The sequence below is a fragment of the Salmo trutta genome, chromosome 38 (assembly GCF_901001165.1).
Source record: "Salmo trutta chromosome 38, fSalTru1.1, whole genome shotgun sequence".
Classification (NCBI taxonomy): domain Eukaryota; kingdom Metazoa; phylum Chordata; class Actinopteri; order Salmoniformes; family Salmonidae; genus Salmo; species Salmo trutta.
The window spans coordinates 9,504,418-9,524,474 of NC_042994.1; the positions used below are offsets into that span (position 1 = coordinate 9,504,418).

A 20,057-nucleotide genomic window follows, 5' to 3' on the forward strand; every position below is an offset into this window, starting at 1 on the left:
CAATGAGTTTGGGGGCACAAAATGCCAGCGCTACCCAAGTACACAGAGCCAGAAGACTTTTTAGACTAATGAGTGACCGCAAAGAGAACAAATATGGGCTGAGTGTATTGATTTTTACAGGGGCTATTGCATCGTATCCCCTTCCCTCTCCCCTTCCCTCTACCATTCATTCTATACCTCTTTCCCCTCATTGCAAGTCATTCCTTTGCTCTTTATTTCTCCACTACTTTGCTACTCAAATAGTGATTTTATTAAGGCTTGATAATTGATGTGCTTCAAATGTATGTGACTTGCCGACTACGCCACTCCATTGTCCGCCGGAAGTCAAATAGAGAACCCATAAAAACATTAGTGGCTTTTAAAATGGACACTGATTGCTGGTTGGAACCCGTGCCTCGCTGGTAAATCTAAAGTGGATAAAGGACATTCTAAAGAAAAACATTTAGTAGTAGCTATTTTGAAGGCCTGGAAAAACAGTTGTTTGGCAAGACGTACTTTTCCCATCAAGAAAGAAATACACTTTTGCAAAAACATGGAGGTTGAGATTGGATTGAAAAAAGTACAAAACTTTATTTGACACCTAGGGTCATAACACACTAGGACACGGTCATAACCATGTCGTAGTAGATCACAACAGCTGAAACAACTTGTCATAAACTGTCGTTATATGGTCATAACATTATCATGGCACATATATTTAGCCTGTTGTGACATATTGCATTATTTTATGGCTGGTTATGACACCTACATAAGAGTGTCAAAACCCACAAAACCTACCACACAAAGCAAACCATTCTATTACACCATAACCTACTTGTAAACAGTAGGTTTATGTTATATTACATTTTCTAAAATGTACCATATTAAATTGCAAACACACATTGATGTCAGACATGTACCTACCCCAATGCTCTGTTGCTCATGACTGGCATGAATGCAGGAGCAGATTTCAGGAGCAGGACAAGACACCAACTTTGTGACGTAAGACCAACATAAGGGCATGTACGTGATAGACCTATCTGGCTTATATGATTATGATGCTCATAATGCTTCTTGACAGTGTCATGAAGTGTATTAGCCCAAGTAAAATAACACAGGATGTTCATAATGCTTATTGACAGTGTCATAAAGTGTATTTTCTTAGTACAAGTAAAGTGACAAAGGATGGTCATAATGCTCCTTGACAGTGTCATAAAGTGTATTTTCTTAGTACAAGTAAAGTGACACAGGATGGTCATAATGCTTCATGACAATGTGTATTTCTCATAAGTTATTCAAAATTTGAGGAAAAAAATATATGACCGTAAAGAATTCATTACAACAACATCAAATGATTTAACTTTAAATTGTATTATTTATGTTGAATTTTTTCCCTGCCAAGTAGCTTCATTTTTCCTTTCCCATTTTTCCACTAGTCTTCCCTTCCTGCTTCTCTTCTTCCAACGTATTATGCTTGCGCCTGCAGTTAACAGTCCGAATATCTCCCCCTAGTGGTAGCGCTACATATACATGTTTAGAATGTTGTGAACAAACAAACTTTGATTCCAAAATATTGAACATTACATACATGACTGTCAGTCATAAGTTCCAAAGAGGGTGTTTTGTCCTTCTCCTGCATTCATCCCAGTCATCAGCGAAAGAGCATTGGGCTAGGCACATGTTTGACATCAATGTGGGCACAATTACAATGGTAATAAAATGGACAATTTAAGAAATGTTATATAACATACTATTTACAAGTAGAATGGATTGGTTTGCCTTGTGTGGTATGTTTTGTGGGCTTTAACACTCTTACATAGATGTCATAACCAGCCATAAAATATTGTAATATACAGTACCAGTCAAACATTTGGACACCCCTACTCATTCAAGAGTTTTTCTTTATTTTTAATATTTTCTACATTGTAAAATAATAGTGAAGACATCAAAACTATGTAGTAACCAACAAAGTGTTAAACAAATCAAAATATATTTTATATTTGAGATTTTTCAATGTAGTCAACCTTTGCCTTGATGACAGGGCTATTTTCTGTATACCATCCCTTCCTTGTCACAACACAACGGATTGTCTCAAACACATTAGGAAGGAAAGAATTTCACAAATTAACTTTTAACAAGGCACACCTATTAATTGAAATGCATTCCAGGTGACTACCTCATGAAGCTGGTTGAGAGAATGCCAAGAGTGTGCGAAACTGTCATCAAGGCAAAGGGTGGCTACTTTGAAGAATATAAAATCTAAAATATATTCAGATTTGTTTAACACTTTTTTGGTTACTACATAATTCCATATGTGTTATTTCATATTTTGGAGGTATTCACTATTGTTCTTCAATGTACTGTAGAAAATAGTAAAAATAAAGAAAAACCATTGAATGAGTAGGCGTGTCCAAACTTTGGACTGGTACTGCACAGTATGTCACAACACGTCTAAATATATGTGTCATGACAGTGTTATGACAATGTTATGACAGGTTATGTCAACTGTTAAGACATATGACATGGTTATAACCGTGTCGTAACGTGTTATGATGCTAGGTGTCAAACAATGTGTTACTGAAAAAGAAAGTTGAACTAAGGCTGACTTGTCATCTATTGGTGACATATTGTACCATTGTTTACCTGGAGGTTGTATTGGTTATTAACACATGTTGGTCAAGCCCAAAGCTATATCATTGTCCCCTCCCTCTCCTTTTATTTCAAACATGTTAAATATGTATATAATCTCAGGGCAGTGTTTTTGACTGTAGACTAAGAATACCATACAAGTATGAACTTATTGTAACAGTACTGTCCCTTGTCAACAGGTATCAGACTTTCCAGAGGATCAGCTGTTGGTTGCAGTGTTTCCAGGTGTGCCAACGGCCGCTGAGCTCTTCCTGTTACCACACAAGAACCAATCAGAGGGCAGGAAAAAGAGCGAGGAGGAGCTAGAGCAGGTATGGGATAGTTAGATTGGACACTGACATTTTGAGAGTTATTGTAATTCTGTCATGTCATGTATGACAAATTGTTTCCAATCCTTCACACCAATTCACACAATAGGATAAATGCATTGTCATGGCTGAAATGACACACACAGACAGACATTAATTCTATGCGCCCGAGTCCGACGATTGAGACAACTAAACCATGGGTGTCATGACGAAACAGCAAATATTATTTAACTTTGTATTGTGTGTGAATTGAAAGAGCTGCAAAGTGTGACAACTGTTTGACTAAATTATGCTTCTTTCATCTCCTCCAACAGATCTCTGAGATACTTGCCAGCGCTCTGAACCAGAATCTGGTGGAGTTTGAGCTAAAGCCAGGAGCAAGAGTAATTGTTTACATCACTCAGCTAACTTTGGGTAAGGAAAGAAGTTAGTATCAAGATAATTACATAAATTAGCTGTATGTACTTGCACAAGTAATAATATTTTTTTTTAGCTGTGTTTGTTTCTTTTTGTGATGTCACAAATGCAATGCAATTTACTGGAGCTAACATCTTCATATTTGTATAGCATCAACCAAACACATTTTTTTGGTTCTGGATTTAAAATGCCTTATATGTTTGTCACAATCTTGGGTGTATGAAGATTGGAGGAGGGCGTGGGAGGAAAGGGAGGATGGATTTTATTTTAAGTAGAACTCCTTGAGACAGTTGATATTTTATATCTGCCATCAAGATACCAAACAGCTGTTCACTGTCTTTAACAACCATCCAACCACAAAATTAGTGTTGCGCTGAGTATAATTATTATAATTATTATAATTATGTTAAAATGACAAAAAAAGAGAAGTTTGGTTATAAATGCATGCAGAATTCAGAATCGCCTAAAAAATAATCAACATTACACCAGTTTGAGTATTGGCTCAAAATGAGACAAACAAATAACTACTCTACTCTGCAATTGAAATGATTTGACAGTGTCCACCCAAAAACAACACAAATCCTCTTTCACATTGGAAAAGATTCTCAGGTGAGTGTATTGAATGGATACAGAGCAGTAGTCCAGCATTCTACTACAGTATATACAGCTACAACACCACACTTACTACACCAGCTGGCTTCTTATGGAAGAGTTGAGGGTTAAAGTTGGAAGTGCCCTTACGGAAAAACCACATGATTTCACATGTGGAAAATCACATAATTTCACATAAAATGTAACTTTTTGGAACTCTTCACGTTTTTTTTATTGTAATGGTGGGGGTTGGAAAGGGGATTGCCAGGTTTGACAGGTCTAATAGTACATATTTTGAAGGTTCAATTAGCCACGTAATCCCAGTGAGAACACATAGCCTTGAGCTGGCCGTCTGTGGCTTAAAGGGCTAGGTATACACAATGTCACAATCTTGGAAATGAGCGGACCAAGGCGGAGCGTGAGTATAGTTCCACATATTTATTTAAGTGAAACTAACAAAACTTACAAAGACCGTGAGGACATAGTGCCCAAACACACTAACAAACAATCAATATCCCACAAAACACAGGTGGGGAAATAGCTACCTAAATATGGTTCCCAATCAGAGGCAACGATAAACAGCTGCCTCTAATTGGGAACCACATTAGCACCAACATAGAAATAGATATACTAGATCACCCCCTAGTCACCCCCTGACCTACTACCCCATAGAGAACCAAGGGCTCTCTATGGTCAGGGCGTGACACACAAGCAGGTCTGCGTGTGCTGGACCGTAAAGTGTGCGTGTGTGTGTGTGTGTGTGTTTGTGTGTCAAGGGTGTGTAATACCACAGAGAGAGGTGTTAAATGGTATAATCAGCACCACATACCCCCAGTTTATTCCACAGTAAGTGTTGCACTTTATTTGTGACAGTTATCGATGTAAAAGGCTTGATTTAACCATAATTTAGCATTTACCTCTGAATATAAATGTTGCTATGCTTGTTTAAAGCAGATGGCTTTTAGTTGGAGAAAAGGCAACCATTGAGAAATAGTAATTACACGCTATCACAGCCTTTTCAATTTGGGATATTAAAAATGCACTATCATAGCCTTGGATCGACCCATAATACATAGCCAGATTTATTTACTACAATCAACAAATTGATTCAAGTAAAGCATATGCGTTGACTGTATGTATCCCTACCGTAGCAGACTGTTGTGATGCAAAATATACATCTCAACTGTACCACCATGGTTGTTATTAGTGACAAAATATTATACAGTATAGGATCAATATTGGCAATGACGCAAGAAAACCTCCAAGGCGTTCCCAGATTAGCCTTTATTATGTTGCTATGTTCTTGTTATGTTTAATGTTCGTCTTCCTCTACCTTCTGTTACAGCACCCTTGGTGGATTCCAGCCCGAGACACAGCAGTTCAGCCATGCTGATGCTCCTATCAGTAGTATTCCTGGGTTTAGCAGTGTTTCTCATCTACAAATTCAAGAGGTATGTACTGTACTGCATGATTATATCCTTGAACACTATATCACAGCACTGCTCTAATCACCTGCCATCATCATTAATAATGCATATTATAATAATATGCTAGATTGGTAGGGCCTGCATCAATAATGAACTAAAGTTCCTTTGAAATAACTTTTAAAAATTCATTTATATTGTAGGTGTTGTAAACAAATTTAGACTGATTTGGATGCATGAGGCACATCTGTGAATCAGTGATGTATTGTTAAGAAAACTATCATTAAATTGCTTAATATGCTGTTGCCATACTTTGGCTGTTAGAAGCTGAATTATTACAATTATTCTCATGGAAAAGTCTGCTGAAAACGCATCAATTATGGATATGGAAATTCCCGGATTAATCTAAAGAAGAAACAGATTTATTGAAATGTCACACACGACAAAGCAAAACAATTAAGTAACAAAATTACTTGCAATTTCAAATAAATTGAAGTACGAGTGGATGAAACAAATTTCTAATCATAAATAGAAATGGGGAAAGATTTTTCTGAGATTATGCAAAATAAACACTACCGTTCAAAAGTTTGGAGTCACATAGAAATGTCCTCAACTAGTCTAAAGAAGGCCAGTTTTAGTGCTTCTTTAATCAGGACGGCAGTTTTCAGCTGTGCTAACATAATTGCAAAAGGGTTTTCTAATGATCAATTAGCCTTTTTAAATGATAAACTTGGAATAGCTAACACAACGTGTCATTGGAACACAGGAGTGATAGTTGCTGATAATGGGCCTCTGTGCGCCCATGTCAGCCGTTTCCAGCTACAATAGTCATTTACAACATTAAAAATGTCTACACTGCAATTCTGATCAATTTGATGTTATTTTAATGGACCAAAATGTTGCTTTTCTTTCAAAAACAAGGACATTTCTAAGTGACCCCAAACTTTTGAATGGTAGTGTAAATACATTAGGATTACAGTCTAATATCACTACATTGATGTCATATGGGGATTTAATGATGTATAGATTAAGATTTTCTTAGTTAGATATATAGTGGCTTCATGATAACAGGGGGATTAATATAGTTTTGTCAACATACCAACTCTGAACAAAAAGTGTAGTATACATCTTTGAGAAATGTTGCCAAAGGGACGAATCATCGTTGAATAGTCATTCCCTATTTTAACATGGCGGTTGTCTGTCTACATTTACCAATCTGCAGAAAAATCCCCTGGATTAACATATACGCGGAGGTGAACCAGGAGAAAGAGCAGGAGATGATCGGTTCGGTCAGCCAGAGCGACAGCACGCCTAAGATCACCCTCAGTGAGTTCTCTACGGCCAAAGAAGTCATGGAGAAGGAGATGGACCCCAGGGTTAAACGTAAGATACATACATAGTCTGATAAATACTTTTTTAATAGCAAGTTGCTAATTTGGTGACGATGAACTTCCAACAATATTACACATACTTTGTCCAAATTAATTGCATTGGACTAGAACACATATGGGTCATATCTCCATGTATAACAATGTTGACTTTTGACCTGCAGTGTTTACAATACATAGTGTTTATAAAGTCTTCATTGTTTCGTTACATGGAATTAACTGGTAGGAAAAAGGAGGAGTACTGTATCTTCAGAAGAAAACAAGGAAACAAATGAACCAATGGGTCAGCCACTAATATCCCACACATGAAGCAACAGCTTAAGAGCTTTTGATAAGACATTGTAATGAAACCCCAGTAATTAACAGGCAGTATCAGTGTCAAAGTAGTTATTTGTTTCACAGACATCAAAGCCTCTTCTACCAGTGGACTAACCTGTTCTTCTTATGTTGTGTTTTTTCTCTCGCTACCCCAGGGCGAATTGGGAATGCCTGCGAGAGCACAAGGGAGATTCCAAACTGTACTAGCGTGTAAAGCCGAGGAAGGAATGCAACAAATGTGTACAGACAAAGTATTGCCATTTTAAGGGTTCCCTCTTTCTTTGGTTTCTTTTGAAATTTCTCAAACACAACCCCAATGTTAATAGTTTTCTAAGGACCTGGTTTATACTGATGAGCATGGGTGTCTTGCTTGATAGCATCTATGCGGCGAATCTGAAATCCACTCAACGAGACAAGTTTCAATTACAAGTATGAGCTTCTTAGGCCTACTGTTACACAATTTGGATTACAAAGAAACGTTACATTTTCAGTCCGTAATTGTCTTATTTCATGGACTTTTATCAAAGCCTTTCTCAAAACCTACGAAGAGAGTTATGTACATTTCTTAATGTTTTACTTTTCATGAGGTATAAGAGTTTTTGCCTGTATGGGCCATCAGGTCTAGGTCTCCGATCTAACAGGGAATATTATTGAAAATGTACCATATTATCTTCAGATATCAGTTATCGCTCTGTATATACAATATGTATGTTTACTTTTCACACGCTTCTAGTAAAAGTACAATGCCGAACACAGGAGATCTAGTCATGGCCTGTTATCAGTTGTTAAAAGTGTGTTAAAAAGCAAGATGTTACTTATAGAAAGAGTCCAACTTTGTTTTTAATGACGTCCTTGACTTGTGCATGTTATTATTAAGGAGGAGATGTATGTGTTGTAGATAAGCAAGTGTTGTAAATAGTTATTTTCTATTCATTAAAAGAGCTCAGTCACTTTTACACACAGTATATATACAGACTCGCATATTCTTAATTTAGTTAATTTATGGCTATACAATGTATCTGTCTTGTACAAAGGGTTTAACTGTTAAAATGGGCATCATTTTCTAAATATCAAACCAGGTTTAACACAACGCCACCCCTGCGTGAAATGAAATAAAACACATCATTGGTGGTCATTTTTACCTGCATTTCAACTGTTAAACTCCTTGTAACAGACGACACTTGCCATAAACATCATGGGATTATTTCTAATGTTTGCCCTTTGAATGTAACGAGAAAAGTGGAATCAACCATTTTCGATCCGTGGATGAAATTTGTGTCTGAATCATCAAGATGATCACACATTGTTGTACATGACAATTGTTATTACTGATGAGTATATTGTATAAGGCCCATCAGCGTGTCAAGGACAAGTATCTTGGGGGTAATTTGCAGTGATATAGTGTATCAAGTCCTTTGCTGGCATCTATTCATAGAGTGTTCTATCTCTGTAAAGCATATCAACTCTCATAGAGTGTCATGGTAATCTCCTCAAACATTCTCTCAAACAATATTTCCATACAAGAAGGGAACAAAACAACTTTGTGTTGACTTTCCACTCATCTGATAAGGTATCTAGAGCAAAAACTACACAAGTCCCTGATTTTAAACCACCATCCCATCCGTTTGAGTCTTATCAAATTATCCCACTATCAACACATTTCATCAGCTTCATTTAGAAGTTAGAAAGCAACTGTTGAGTCAAGTTCCACCACTTGAATTCCCTAACGTGGTGAAATACACACAATCGTGTACATGCTAGCTAGTAGCTAGTTTACTCCACTACACTGCTGTGCAATGCAGTCCTCCGAAAGCTGTCATCAGCAAGAGTAGGAACAGGAGCTCCAGTCAGCCAGTCAGCGGCTTGAAGGCACGCACACGTCCCTGGCAGCAGGTGTAGCCAGTCTGGCAATAAGCGGAGATGAGTGGATGGTTAAGCACCGAATTCACCATGCCGAGCTATCCCACAATGCCGTGCCTAGAGTCAGCACGTGACGACACACAGGAGAGTGAGAGGAGAGAAGGACAGAGATGTTTAGAGAATGTTGCCCAAGGAAAGTGTTTCCCATGATCGTGTACATAAGTGTGTTCAGTAGTAAAGGAAAGAGCTTCTGAATCTGTAGTCCCTTGTTACATTGTAACAAGAGTGGTGCTACATTCTAATACGAGTGTTATAGCAGTTGTCATAGCAAGCTGTTGCAGTAGCGACAATCTAACGTTGTTATGATGCATGAAACTCCATCCACAGAGGCATTCTTCCTGACATGACATAACAAAGCAACACCTTGTTTTGTTGAACGATAATTGCATCGTCCTCACTCATCTGACTGTCCCTATTTTGTTTGTTGTTGACAACTCACTTTGATGTTCTCAAAGTCACGCCGGCTTTGTTCAAATACTTATTAAAAGAAAACAAGATTAACGTAGTGACAGATAACGGGAACATTAAATAGTTTTTTCTTTGTGCCATCTCTGCCAACACCAGTTCCTAAGGTGACTCCTCCACTGGCAGACTAAGCTGAACTAGCTGAGCTAAAAGGTTACTGAGAGTTCATCCACGTGAATATTTCCTTTTATTTCTCCTGAATTTCTTCAGAAGACATTCCTTCGACATGTAAGGCCATTATAGTGGTGGATTACAACTATTCATCCCATGAGCCTCAAAGCTCTTATTGCCCTATGAGTGGGAAACGCGTTGGCATTTTCATCTTGGTCGTTGATCATTTAACAGTGCTAAGTTCTTCAGACATCCTTCAGAGGCATGACCTATTTTGAAAATATATTTTTCTGTACTACTGCAGGTTTGTAGGGAAAGTGATGGTAGGTTGTAACGCTACAAAATAGGAAAAATGCCAAGAGGGGTGAATACTTTCACAAGGCACTGTAATTGGGTTTTGTTACATTTGTTACAGTTTGTGTGCTTATTTATTGCTGTAGGTATTTTATTCAGTAACGTTCGTTTGAAAAGTTCTCTCTTGTGTTCATTGCTTTACATTAGATTCCATTGAGCTGGTTTGATTGGTTTTTGGTACAAATGTTGAACACCTATTATAAGATTATCTATGAAATCTGAAAGGGAATCAAGATTGTGGGAAAGGGAAATTAAGAAACCTTAGTGTACATAGATGCAGTGATGAGGTCAGTGGAACTCGACCAAATTAATGGAAATGTCATGAAAACACGTAGGGGGAAAATGGTCTGGGAGAAATGTCCTAAAACTCCTCATTGACCCCCAGCAAAATGTGACTACATTTAGGCTATTGTTTATATGTGTATTTCACACTATGTTGAGGTAGTAATCGGAGTATAATGCTTGTATGGATGTCATTGTGACCAATCAACTGCATTACAGTTAAAAACGACTGACTACCACCACAGATTTCTGTATAATAGCTATGCTACCAGCTTATACGAACGGGAGTTAGCATTTAGCAGTCTTCTTCAAACCTGAAAAGGGAAAACTTCTAAAATGTTATGCACACTTTAGTAACCATTTAGTGGGTCTGTTACAATACATCAATCATGATGGATTTGACAGCTCTCCACTTTGTTAGATCAGATTTGTTGAATGTGCGCCAATCCCCACGGTATGCGTTCCATTGACCTCTTTACCACATGTATTATGATTCTAAGGGCAGCACATTGTAATACTCTTCATTGCACAAATCCTACAAATGCATGCATCATCAGTACTGTTATGTTTCATCTTAATTTCAATATTTCTACTGTAAAGAAAATGTCATTTTGAAATTGTTTCAAATAAATGTATTTTTCTACATCAACGCATTTCTCTCTGTGTAATGGAATTCTTAAAACTCTGAGAAGGGTAATAGGAGGTGCTTTGCACTGCATATTAAACTGACATTGTTATTGCTATATCTAACAAGTTACTGTGTGTGTGAGTGTGTGTGTCTGCATTCTTGTTTCGAACCTCTGTTCATCTCTCTCTCTTTCGCTCTCTCTCTCTCTTTCTCGCTCTCTCTCTCACGCACTTGCTGTCTCGACCTCTGAACGCTCGGCTATGAAAAGCCAACTGACATTTACTTCTACGGTACTAAGCGGTTGCACCCTAAATAAACATTGTTTATATTACTTGACCCTGCTGGTCATCTATGAACATTTGAACAGCTTGAAGAATGAGACAATACTGTGCAGCTGTATTCATCGACCTGGCCAAGGCTTTCGAGTCTGTCAATCACCACATTCTTATCGGCAGACTCATCAGCCTTGGTTTCTTAAATGACTGCCTCGCCTGGTTCACCAACAACTTCTCTGATAGAGTTCAGTCTGTCAAATCAGAGGACCTGTTGTTCGGACCTCTAGCAGTCTCTATGGGGGTGCCTCAGGGTTCAATTCTCAGGCCGACTCTTTTTTCTGTATACATCAATGATGTTGCTCTTGCTGCTGGTGAGTCTCTGATCCACCGCTACGCAGACGACACCATTCTGTACACTTCTGGCCCTTCTTTGGACACTGTGTTAACTAACCTCCAGACGAGCTTCAATGCCATACAACTCTCCTTCCGTGGCCTCCAACTGCTCTTAAATGCTCTTCAACCAATCGCTGCCCGCACCTGCCCGCCCGTCCAGCATCACTACTCTGGACGGTTCTGACTTAGAATATGTGGACAAATACAAATACCTAGGTGTCTGGTTAGACTGTAAACTCTCCTTCCAGACTCACATTAAGCATCTCCAATCCAAAATTAAATCTAGAATCGGCTTCCTATTTTCCAACAAAGCATCCTTCACTCATGCTGCCAAACATACCCTTGTAAAACCGACTATCCTGCCGATCCTTGACTTCAGCGATGTCATTTACAAAATAGCCTCCAACACGCTACTCAGCAAATTGGATGCAGTCTATCACAGTGCCATCCGTTTTGTCACCAAAGCCCCATATACTACCCACCACTGTGACCTGTATGCTCTCGTTGGCTGGCCATCGCTTCATATTCGTCACCAAACCTACTGGCTCCAAGTCATCTATAAGTCTTTGCTAGGTAAAGGCCCGCCTTATCTCATCTCACTGGTCACCATAGCAGCACCCACCTGTAGCACGCACTCCAGCAGGTATATTTCACTAGTCACCCCCAAAGCCAATTCCTCCTTTGGCCACCTTTCCTTCCAGTTCTCTGCTGCCAATGACTGGAACGAATTGCAAAAATCACTGAAGCTGGAGACTTATATCGCCCTCACTAACTTTAAGCACCAGCTGTCAGAGCAGCTCACAGATCACTGGACCTGTACATAGCCCATCTGTAAATAGTCCATCTGTCACGTCCTGACCAGTATAGGGGTTATTTGTGATTGTAGTTTGGTCAGGACGTGGCAGAGGGTGTTTGTTTTATGTGGTTCGGGGTGGTGGTTTGTTTAGAAGGGTGTTTGATTTATTATTTCCGGGTTTTGGGTTATGTTCTATGTTTTTGTATTTCTATGTTCTTTCTAGTTTAGGCATTTCTATGTTAGGTAATTGGGTGTTGGACTCTCAATTTAAGGCAGGTGTTTGTAGTTGCCTTTGATTGAGAGTCCTATATATCGGGATGTGTTTTGTTTGTTAATTGTGGGTAGTTGTTTTTGCATTGCGTTGGTGTAGCCTGCAAAACTGTTTCCTGTCGTCGTTTCTTTGTTTATTGTTTTTGGTGTTCACATTTAATAAATTATAATGTTGAGCACACAACCCGCTGCGCCTTGGTCCTCTCTTCACGAAGACAGCCGTTACACCATCCAACTACCTCATCCCCATACTGATATTTTTTTATTATTATTTTTTCTCCTTTGCACCCCAGTATCTTTACTTGCACATTCATCTTCTGCACATCTATCACTCCAGTGTTTAATTGCTAAATTGTATTTATTTTGCCACTATGGCCTATTTATTGCCTTACCTCCCTTATCTTATCTTAACTCAGTTGCACACACTGTATATAGACTTTTTCTATTGTGTTATTGACTGTATGTTTGTTTATTCCATGTGTAACTCTGTGTTGTTGTTTGTGTCACAATGCTTTGCTTTATCTTGGCCAGGTCGTAGTTGTAAATGAGAACTTGATTTCAACTGGCCTACCTGGTTAAATAAAGGTGAAATATATATATATATATATATATATATATATATATATATATATATATATATATACTGCTCAAAAAAATAAAGGGAACACTTAAACATCCTAGATCTGAATGAAGGAAATAATCTTATTAAATACTTTTTTCTTTACATAGTTGAATGTGCTGACAACAAAATCACACAAAAATAATCAATGGAAATCCAATTTATAAACCCATGGAGGTCTGGATTTGGAGTCACAATCAAAATTAAAGTGGAAAACCACACTATAGGCGGATCCAACTTTGATGCAATGTCCTTAAAACAAGTAAAAATGAGGCTCAGTAGTGTGTGTGGCCTCCACGTGCCTGTATGACCTCCCTACAACGCCTGGGCATGCTCCTGATGAGGTGGCGGATGGTCTCCTGAGGGATCTCCTCCCAGACCTGGACTAAAGCATCAGCCAACTCCTGGACAGTCTGTGGTGCAACGTGGCGTTGGTGGATGGAGCGAGACATGATGTCCCAGATGTGCTCAATTGGATTCAGGTCTGGGGAACGGGCGGGCCAGTCCATAGCATCAATGCCTTCCTCTTGCAGGAACTGCTGACACACTCCAGCCACATGAGGTCTAGCATTGTCTTGCATTAGGAGGAACCCAGGGCCAACCGCACCAGCATATGGTCTCACAAGGGGTCTGAGGATCTCATCTCGGTACCTAATGGCAGTCAGGCTACCTCTGGCGAGCACATGGAGGGCTGTGCGGCCCTCCAAAGAAATGCCACCCCACACCATGACTGACCCACCGCCAAACCGGTCATGCTGGAGGATGTTGCAGGCAGCAGAACGTTCTCCATGGCATCTCCAGACTGTCACGTCTGTCACGTGCTCAGTGTGAACCTGCTTTCATCTGTGAAGAGCACAGGGCGCCAGTGGCGAATTTGCCAATCTTGGTGTTCTCTGGCAAATGCCAAACGTCCTGCACGGTGTTGGGCTGTAAGCACAAACCCCACCTGTGGACGTCGGGCCCTCATACCACCCTCATGGAGTCTGTTTCTGACCGTTTGAGCAGACACATGCACATTTGTGGCCTGCTGGAGGTCATTTTGCAGGGCTCTGGCAGTGCTTCTCCTGCTCCTCCTTGCACAAAGGCGGAGGTTGTTGGGTTGTTGCCCTCCTACGGCCTCCTCCATGTCTCCTGATGTACTGGCCTGTCTCCTGGTAGCGCCTCCATGCTCTGGACACTACGCTGACAGACACAGCAAACCTTCTTGCCACAGCTTGCATTGATGTGCCATCCTGGATGAGCTGCACTACCTGAGCCACATGTGTGGGTTGTAGACTCCGTCTCATGCTACCACTAGAGTGAAAGCACCGCCAGCATTCAAAAGTGACCAAAACATCAGCCAGGAAGCATATGAACTGAGAAGTGGTCTTTTATTGGGGGTGTCTTGCTAATTGCCTATAATTTCCACCTGTTGTCTATTCTATTTGCACAACAGCATGTGAAATTTATTGTCAATCAGTGTTGCTTCCTAAGTGAACAGTTTGATTTCACAGAAGTGTGATTGACTTGGAGTTACATTGTGTTGTTTAAGTGTTCCCTTTATTTTTTTGAGCAGTATATATATATATATATATATATATATATATATATATATATATATATATATATATATGTATACACAGTGTATATATATATATATTTTTTTTTATCTAGCCTTTATGGCCATGTACTCTTATAATCTCCAACCGGCACAGCCAAAAGAGGAGCCACCCCTCAGAGCCTAGTTCCTCTCTAGGTTCCTTCCTAGGTTCCTGCCTTTCTAGGGAGTTTTTCCTAGCCTCTGTGCTTCCACATCTGCATTGTTTGCTCTTTGGGTGATTGATTGATGGGTGTCAAAATTATGTTATGCATGTTATGCATTCCTTCTTCATTACAGTTGTCCAAGTGTTATGGTGTTATGTAAAACATTGTAGAGAAAAATATAGTTTTGGGAAAACCAGTGTTGAAAAAAACATTGTCAACAGTGTTGGGGAAAAGGTCTTTAAAAAGCCTACCTTTACTCAAAGACTAACAACTCCAGTTTCTCCTAGTTCATCAGCACTGAAGTCATTAAGGAGCCAGCAAACTGGGTCACTGTACACTGTCTGACAAACCTTGATACATTACACCTGCTTCAGCCAGCTACAGAAGCTACAGCCAGGAACTGAAGTGTACACAATGCTCTCCCAAGCACCAACACTGCAGATCAGAATCAGCCATCACTTACTTAAACTGCAGCAGGCATTTAAACAATGTACTGCTGTATTCCTGTCTGTCACGATGTTACTGTGTGGAGAATACATTATCTACAGCTATTAGGGAGATATGTGTGTGTGTCTCTAGTGACGGGCATGTCATTAGCAAATAGCAGCTACAACAGTTGTTGTAAAATGCTTATGGTAAATGCAAAGGCTGCAAGACAAAGGTTGGGCATAAATATTATCAATGTGATTAATGTGATAGTTTGTGATAACTGTCACCAACACTTGTTCAGAAATGATAAAAGCAGTTTTGTGTATTACAAGTTAATCTTCCAAAAAACTGCAGTCATGTTATACAGTAAGTTCATGTTAAAGCTACTGTATCTTGTTGTTGTAGATACTGTACTGTATCTCATTATTGTAGATACTATACTGTCTCTTGTTGTTGTACATACTGTACTGTATCTTGTTATTGTAGATGCTATACTGTCACTTGTTACTGTAGATACTATACCGTATCTTGTTATCGTAGATACTATACTGTATCTTGTTAAAGTAGAAACTATAGTGTATCTTGTTAAAGTAGAAACTATAGTGTACCTTGTTACTGTAGATACTATAGTGTATCCTGTTATTGTAGATACTATACTGTATCCTGTTATTTTAGATACTATACTGTATGTTGTTATTGTAGATACTATACTGTGTCTTGTTACTGTAGATACTATACTGTATCTTGTTAAAGTAGAAACTATAGTGTACCTTGTTACTGTAGATATTATACTGTATGTTGTTATTGTAGATACTATATCTTATTATTTTAGAGAAGATATATTTATTTCGAATATTTTCCAAATGTCCTTTACGGTAGCGAGGTCACTGCGTGTCTCCTTCCTGAACCCAAACAGGTTAGAGGTATTCCTATGAGGCACTGGTTTAATTATCGCCACGGTGACAGGATGACTTCACGGTATTATGGGATGCCACTTCCCCTTCTAATCTGTTATACTGCCATTCTTTTGACACTGACAGGTACATCGTCTTTAATTTGACATCCCCGCCGTGTGACAGCCGTTAACACTCGAACGTCAACAATGAGCGTTGTCTAAGAGGCCACGTTTTTTTTTTCATTATCCTCGAGCCGCCTGTAGCCGGAGCGGTGAAGAATTGATTGGAGGCAGAATATTTGCACTTGATAAAATACCCTTGTCAAGAAAGATGGCAGCATTGTCATCTGCGAAGCCACCGTCCCCTCAAGGGATTGGGCCTTCACCAGACTATAAAAGTACTCTGTCACTTAATGGCGAATAAAGACTCTACTTCGATTACAGTTTATTTCACTTTTGCAGTTTTCTATCGTAGTTGGCAGATGGACCGACTTGGCATAAACAAGGGATATTTGTCTTGACTTGCAAAGGGAAAGCTTTCAGAGCAGCCTCATTATACCTAGGGTTAGATTAATATTGGGGCCTTTCTCAAAATTGTACAGGTATCTTAGGCTGCATTTACACATGCAGCCCAATTCTGATATTTTCTCCACTAATTGGTATTTTGACCAATCAGATCAGCTATAAAAAAGATCTGATGTGATTGGTCAAAAGACCAATTAGTGGACAAAAGATCAGAATTGGGCTGCCTGTGTAAACACAGCCTTAGAGACCCAAACACACACTCTACCTCTTGGAGAGGGTTACTGATCAAATCAAAGTGTATTTGTCACGTGCGCTGAATATAACAGGTGTAGACCTTACAGTGAAATGCTTACTTACTTAACCAATAGTGCAAAAAAGTTATTAGGTGAACAATATGTAGGTAAAGAAATAAAACAACAGTCAAAAGACAGGCTATATACAGTAGTGAGGCTATAAAAGTAGCGAGGCTACATACAGACACCGGTTAGTCAGGCTGATTGAGGTAGTATGTACATGTAGAACTGGTTAAAGATAGACCTGTGGGATGTGTAATAGAAGCTTGGTTCTAGGCTAAAGTGTATTTACACATTGTTTTAATGTGAGCTGGGCTCCAATGCATTTGCAGAGCTCCCACGCATAGGATAACACTGATATTGGTTAGGATGGCACTACTGTGAAGAGGTGGTTTGATCATAAGGATGTACATTTTGTCAAGACCGACCAGGGCCCAAGACTGTGTGTTATGGTGCTTAAGATAGTTGATTGTGAGTAAACATAACGGAAATTTCAACAGCTAGTGTTTTCTGTAATAAGTGATTTCATGATTACTCCATTACTCCCACATGTTGTTCACATCAACATGTGAACTAAAAATGACTTGAGTTTCAGTGTAATCATTCAAACATTGACTTTATCAAAAAACATATTAATATAGGCCCATTGTGGTATTGCACAAACAGTGATGTCATGTGACGTGCCAAGATGTGGTCTTGCTTGAAAACTGCAATATCATCATCTTGTGTCTCCCATTGAGCATAACATAGAGGAAAACAACCTCCATAAGCATGTATTGCCTCTGACTTGGGGTTATTTTCCTCTGCTAACAACAGGCAGGCTAGAGGACAGCTTTCCATTGTCTTACATCCCACAGGGACCGGAAGAGGACAAGAAGCCATTACCAGAGGTGGCTTATGCATATCGTAATAACAATAATCCATTTATTAAATCTACCACAAAATCACATTCACAAAGAAGCCTATTACATAAACAGAGGTACTTAGCTAGATGAAAAGCCCTTCTAGTCATTCAAAAGTTCAGCAAACACTTATACTGAAGAGAGGGGATAGACATCAACCTCTGTCGACTATCATAAGAGAATCGGTTTGATATCAAATTCCCTTAAATGAGCTCAGAAACGTTTTGACTCTTCAAGTGGGATTAAGCTTGTACATTTACCATTAGAGATTATCTTAATGAGAAATGAAATGAGTGCTAGACCATAACAACAACAATATTTAGTATTCCTTCTAGGGTCCTACTACAGACTGAAGAATCTGAGGAGACGTACTGCTGTCCACAATATTTGAACAATATCTCTCAGAGTTTAGCATAAATAAATTCACTAAATCATGTATGATGAGTAATGAAACATTCATATTTGTATAATATTTAAGACACAAGGGAATAACTAATTTAGTTATTAATGATTTCGCACGCTCAGCAGATTATATAAAAAATATGCAATATCTACCTCTCGTCAATATGGAGCTGTCAGACATGCAGGCATTTTTTATCAGTTAGCACGACAACACCGGAGGCTATTTGTTTTAACTCAAAGGCTGAATATGTATCATTGTACCCATATCTAGGTAAACTTTGTATGAAAAATGATCTGCACTAACACGTTTGGACATGAGCTCCATCTAAATCAAAAAGGAAATACACTATGTTCTAGCTTAACTTTAATTTATAAAGGTAATATAATTGGCTAAGCCTGATAGCAACTCTATGACCTCATGATAACATGGAGCATATGGTCCAGCTGCACTGCAGAAATTTAGAAAATAGATAAATAAGGGAGATATGGAGGATCCGTTAGGTAGATAATGAGCTTATTGTCAATATCGTTATATTGATCATAATGTAGGTATTTGGATTAGCAATAACCATTAAAAGATAAGTGCATGTATGTAAGTATATCAAGGCATATGCATAAACTTTAAATAATAAAACTAGCATGAAATTCTAATAAACAAATCCCCCTGTCATTTAATATTTATTTTGGGAAGTATTTCATCTGTTACATGTCAAGTCTCAAAATCAATATTTTGTACGAAATTGCGCAAACTTCAAACATATGGCATTGCGTGCTGGTATAGAACTTTGCACTGAGGCCGGCAGGCTTTCTGGTTTGGTCGAAAGTGGCTATCTGAGGGTCTAATTAGCCCCTACACCATCTATAATTTAATATGGAATAGCTACTTTCATAATTGGGCCAAGTAGATAGTTGGTTCATTGCTAGTTCAAGGACAAATCACTGAACATCTGGGTGAAATTCTGCACATTACATTGTCTAACATTGGACTGTGGAGACAAGATAACAACCTCTTTTCTATCGCTTTCCCTCAATGATATGATTCGACTCACCTTAGAGAGAAAACATAACTGATACCTTACGTAAGTGGGGTTGTCAGCCCTCGCCTGCACTGAGCAACATATACTCAATGGTTTTGGTATTTCATGACACTTTTAAAACTCTTTGATGAAGTGTGATCACCAAACATCTTAAGACAGCATCTGTGCTTTCGTTTTCAATTTCACAGCCATCAAAGGACCATACGGAATGAGTCTAAAGCTATTGTGTCTGAAGCTATTGTGTATTCAGATCAGCTCCTTGCACAATGCTACAAGGTTTCATCTCTGAGCTTGAGCATGGCACCTTCTCAGTGTGCCAGACACATACCCAAATCAGTGAGGCTCATAAATGCAAATGAATATCAGTTGAGCTTTTGTTGTTGCTCTTTATCTGTCAGTCTCAAGAGTGGAGGCAATTTTAGTGGGGGAAATGCAGGTACAGTGCCTTGCAAAAGTGTCACCCCCTTGGCGTTTTTCCTACTTTGTTACATTACAACCTGTAATTTAAATGTATTTTTATTTGGATTTCCTGTTATGGACATACACAAAATAGTCCAAATTGGTGAAGTGAATTTTTTTTTAAATAATTAGAAACAGAAAAGTGGTGCATGCATATGTATTTACCCCTTTGCTATGAAACCCCT

General features: G+C 38.9%; 1 protein-coding gene across 1 annotated transcript in view; it reads left to right on the forward strand.

Annotated features, from left to right (window-relative positions):
- The window catches only part of LOC115177732 (VPS10 domain-containing receptor SorCS3), a 206,290-nt gene extending 195,436 nt beyond the window's left edge, over positions 1-10,854 (forward strand). Inside the window, exons 23-27 of the mRNA XM_029738669.1 lie at positions 2,808-2,939; positions 3,251-3,350; positions 5,290-5,395; positions 6,591-6,751; positions 7,230-10,854. Of these exons, the coding sequence (XP_029594529.1) occupies positions 2,808-2,939; positions 3,251-3,350; positions 5,290-5,395; positions 6,591-6,751; positions 7,230-7,288 (558 nt within the window). The 3' untranslated portion in view covers positions 7,289-10,854. The remainder of the gene's footprint in view (positions 1-2,807; positions 2,940-3,250; positions 3,351-5,289; positions 5,396-6,590; positions 6,752-7,229) is intronic.
- The last annotated feature ends 9,203 nt before the right edge of the window (positions 10,855-20,057 follow it).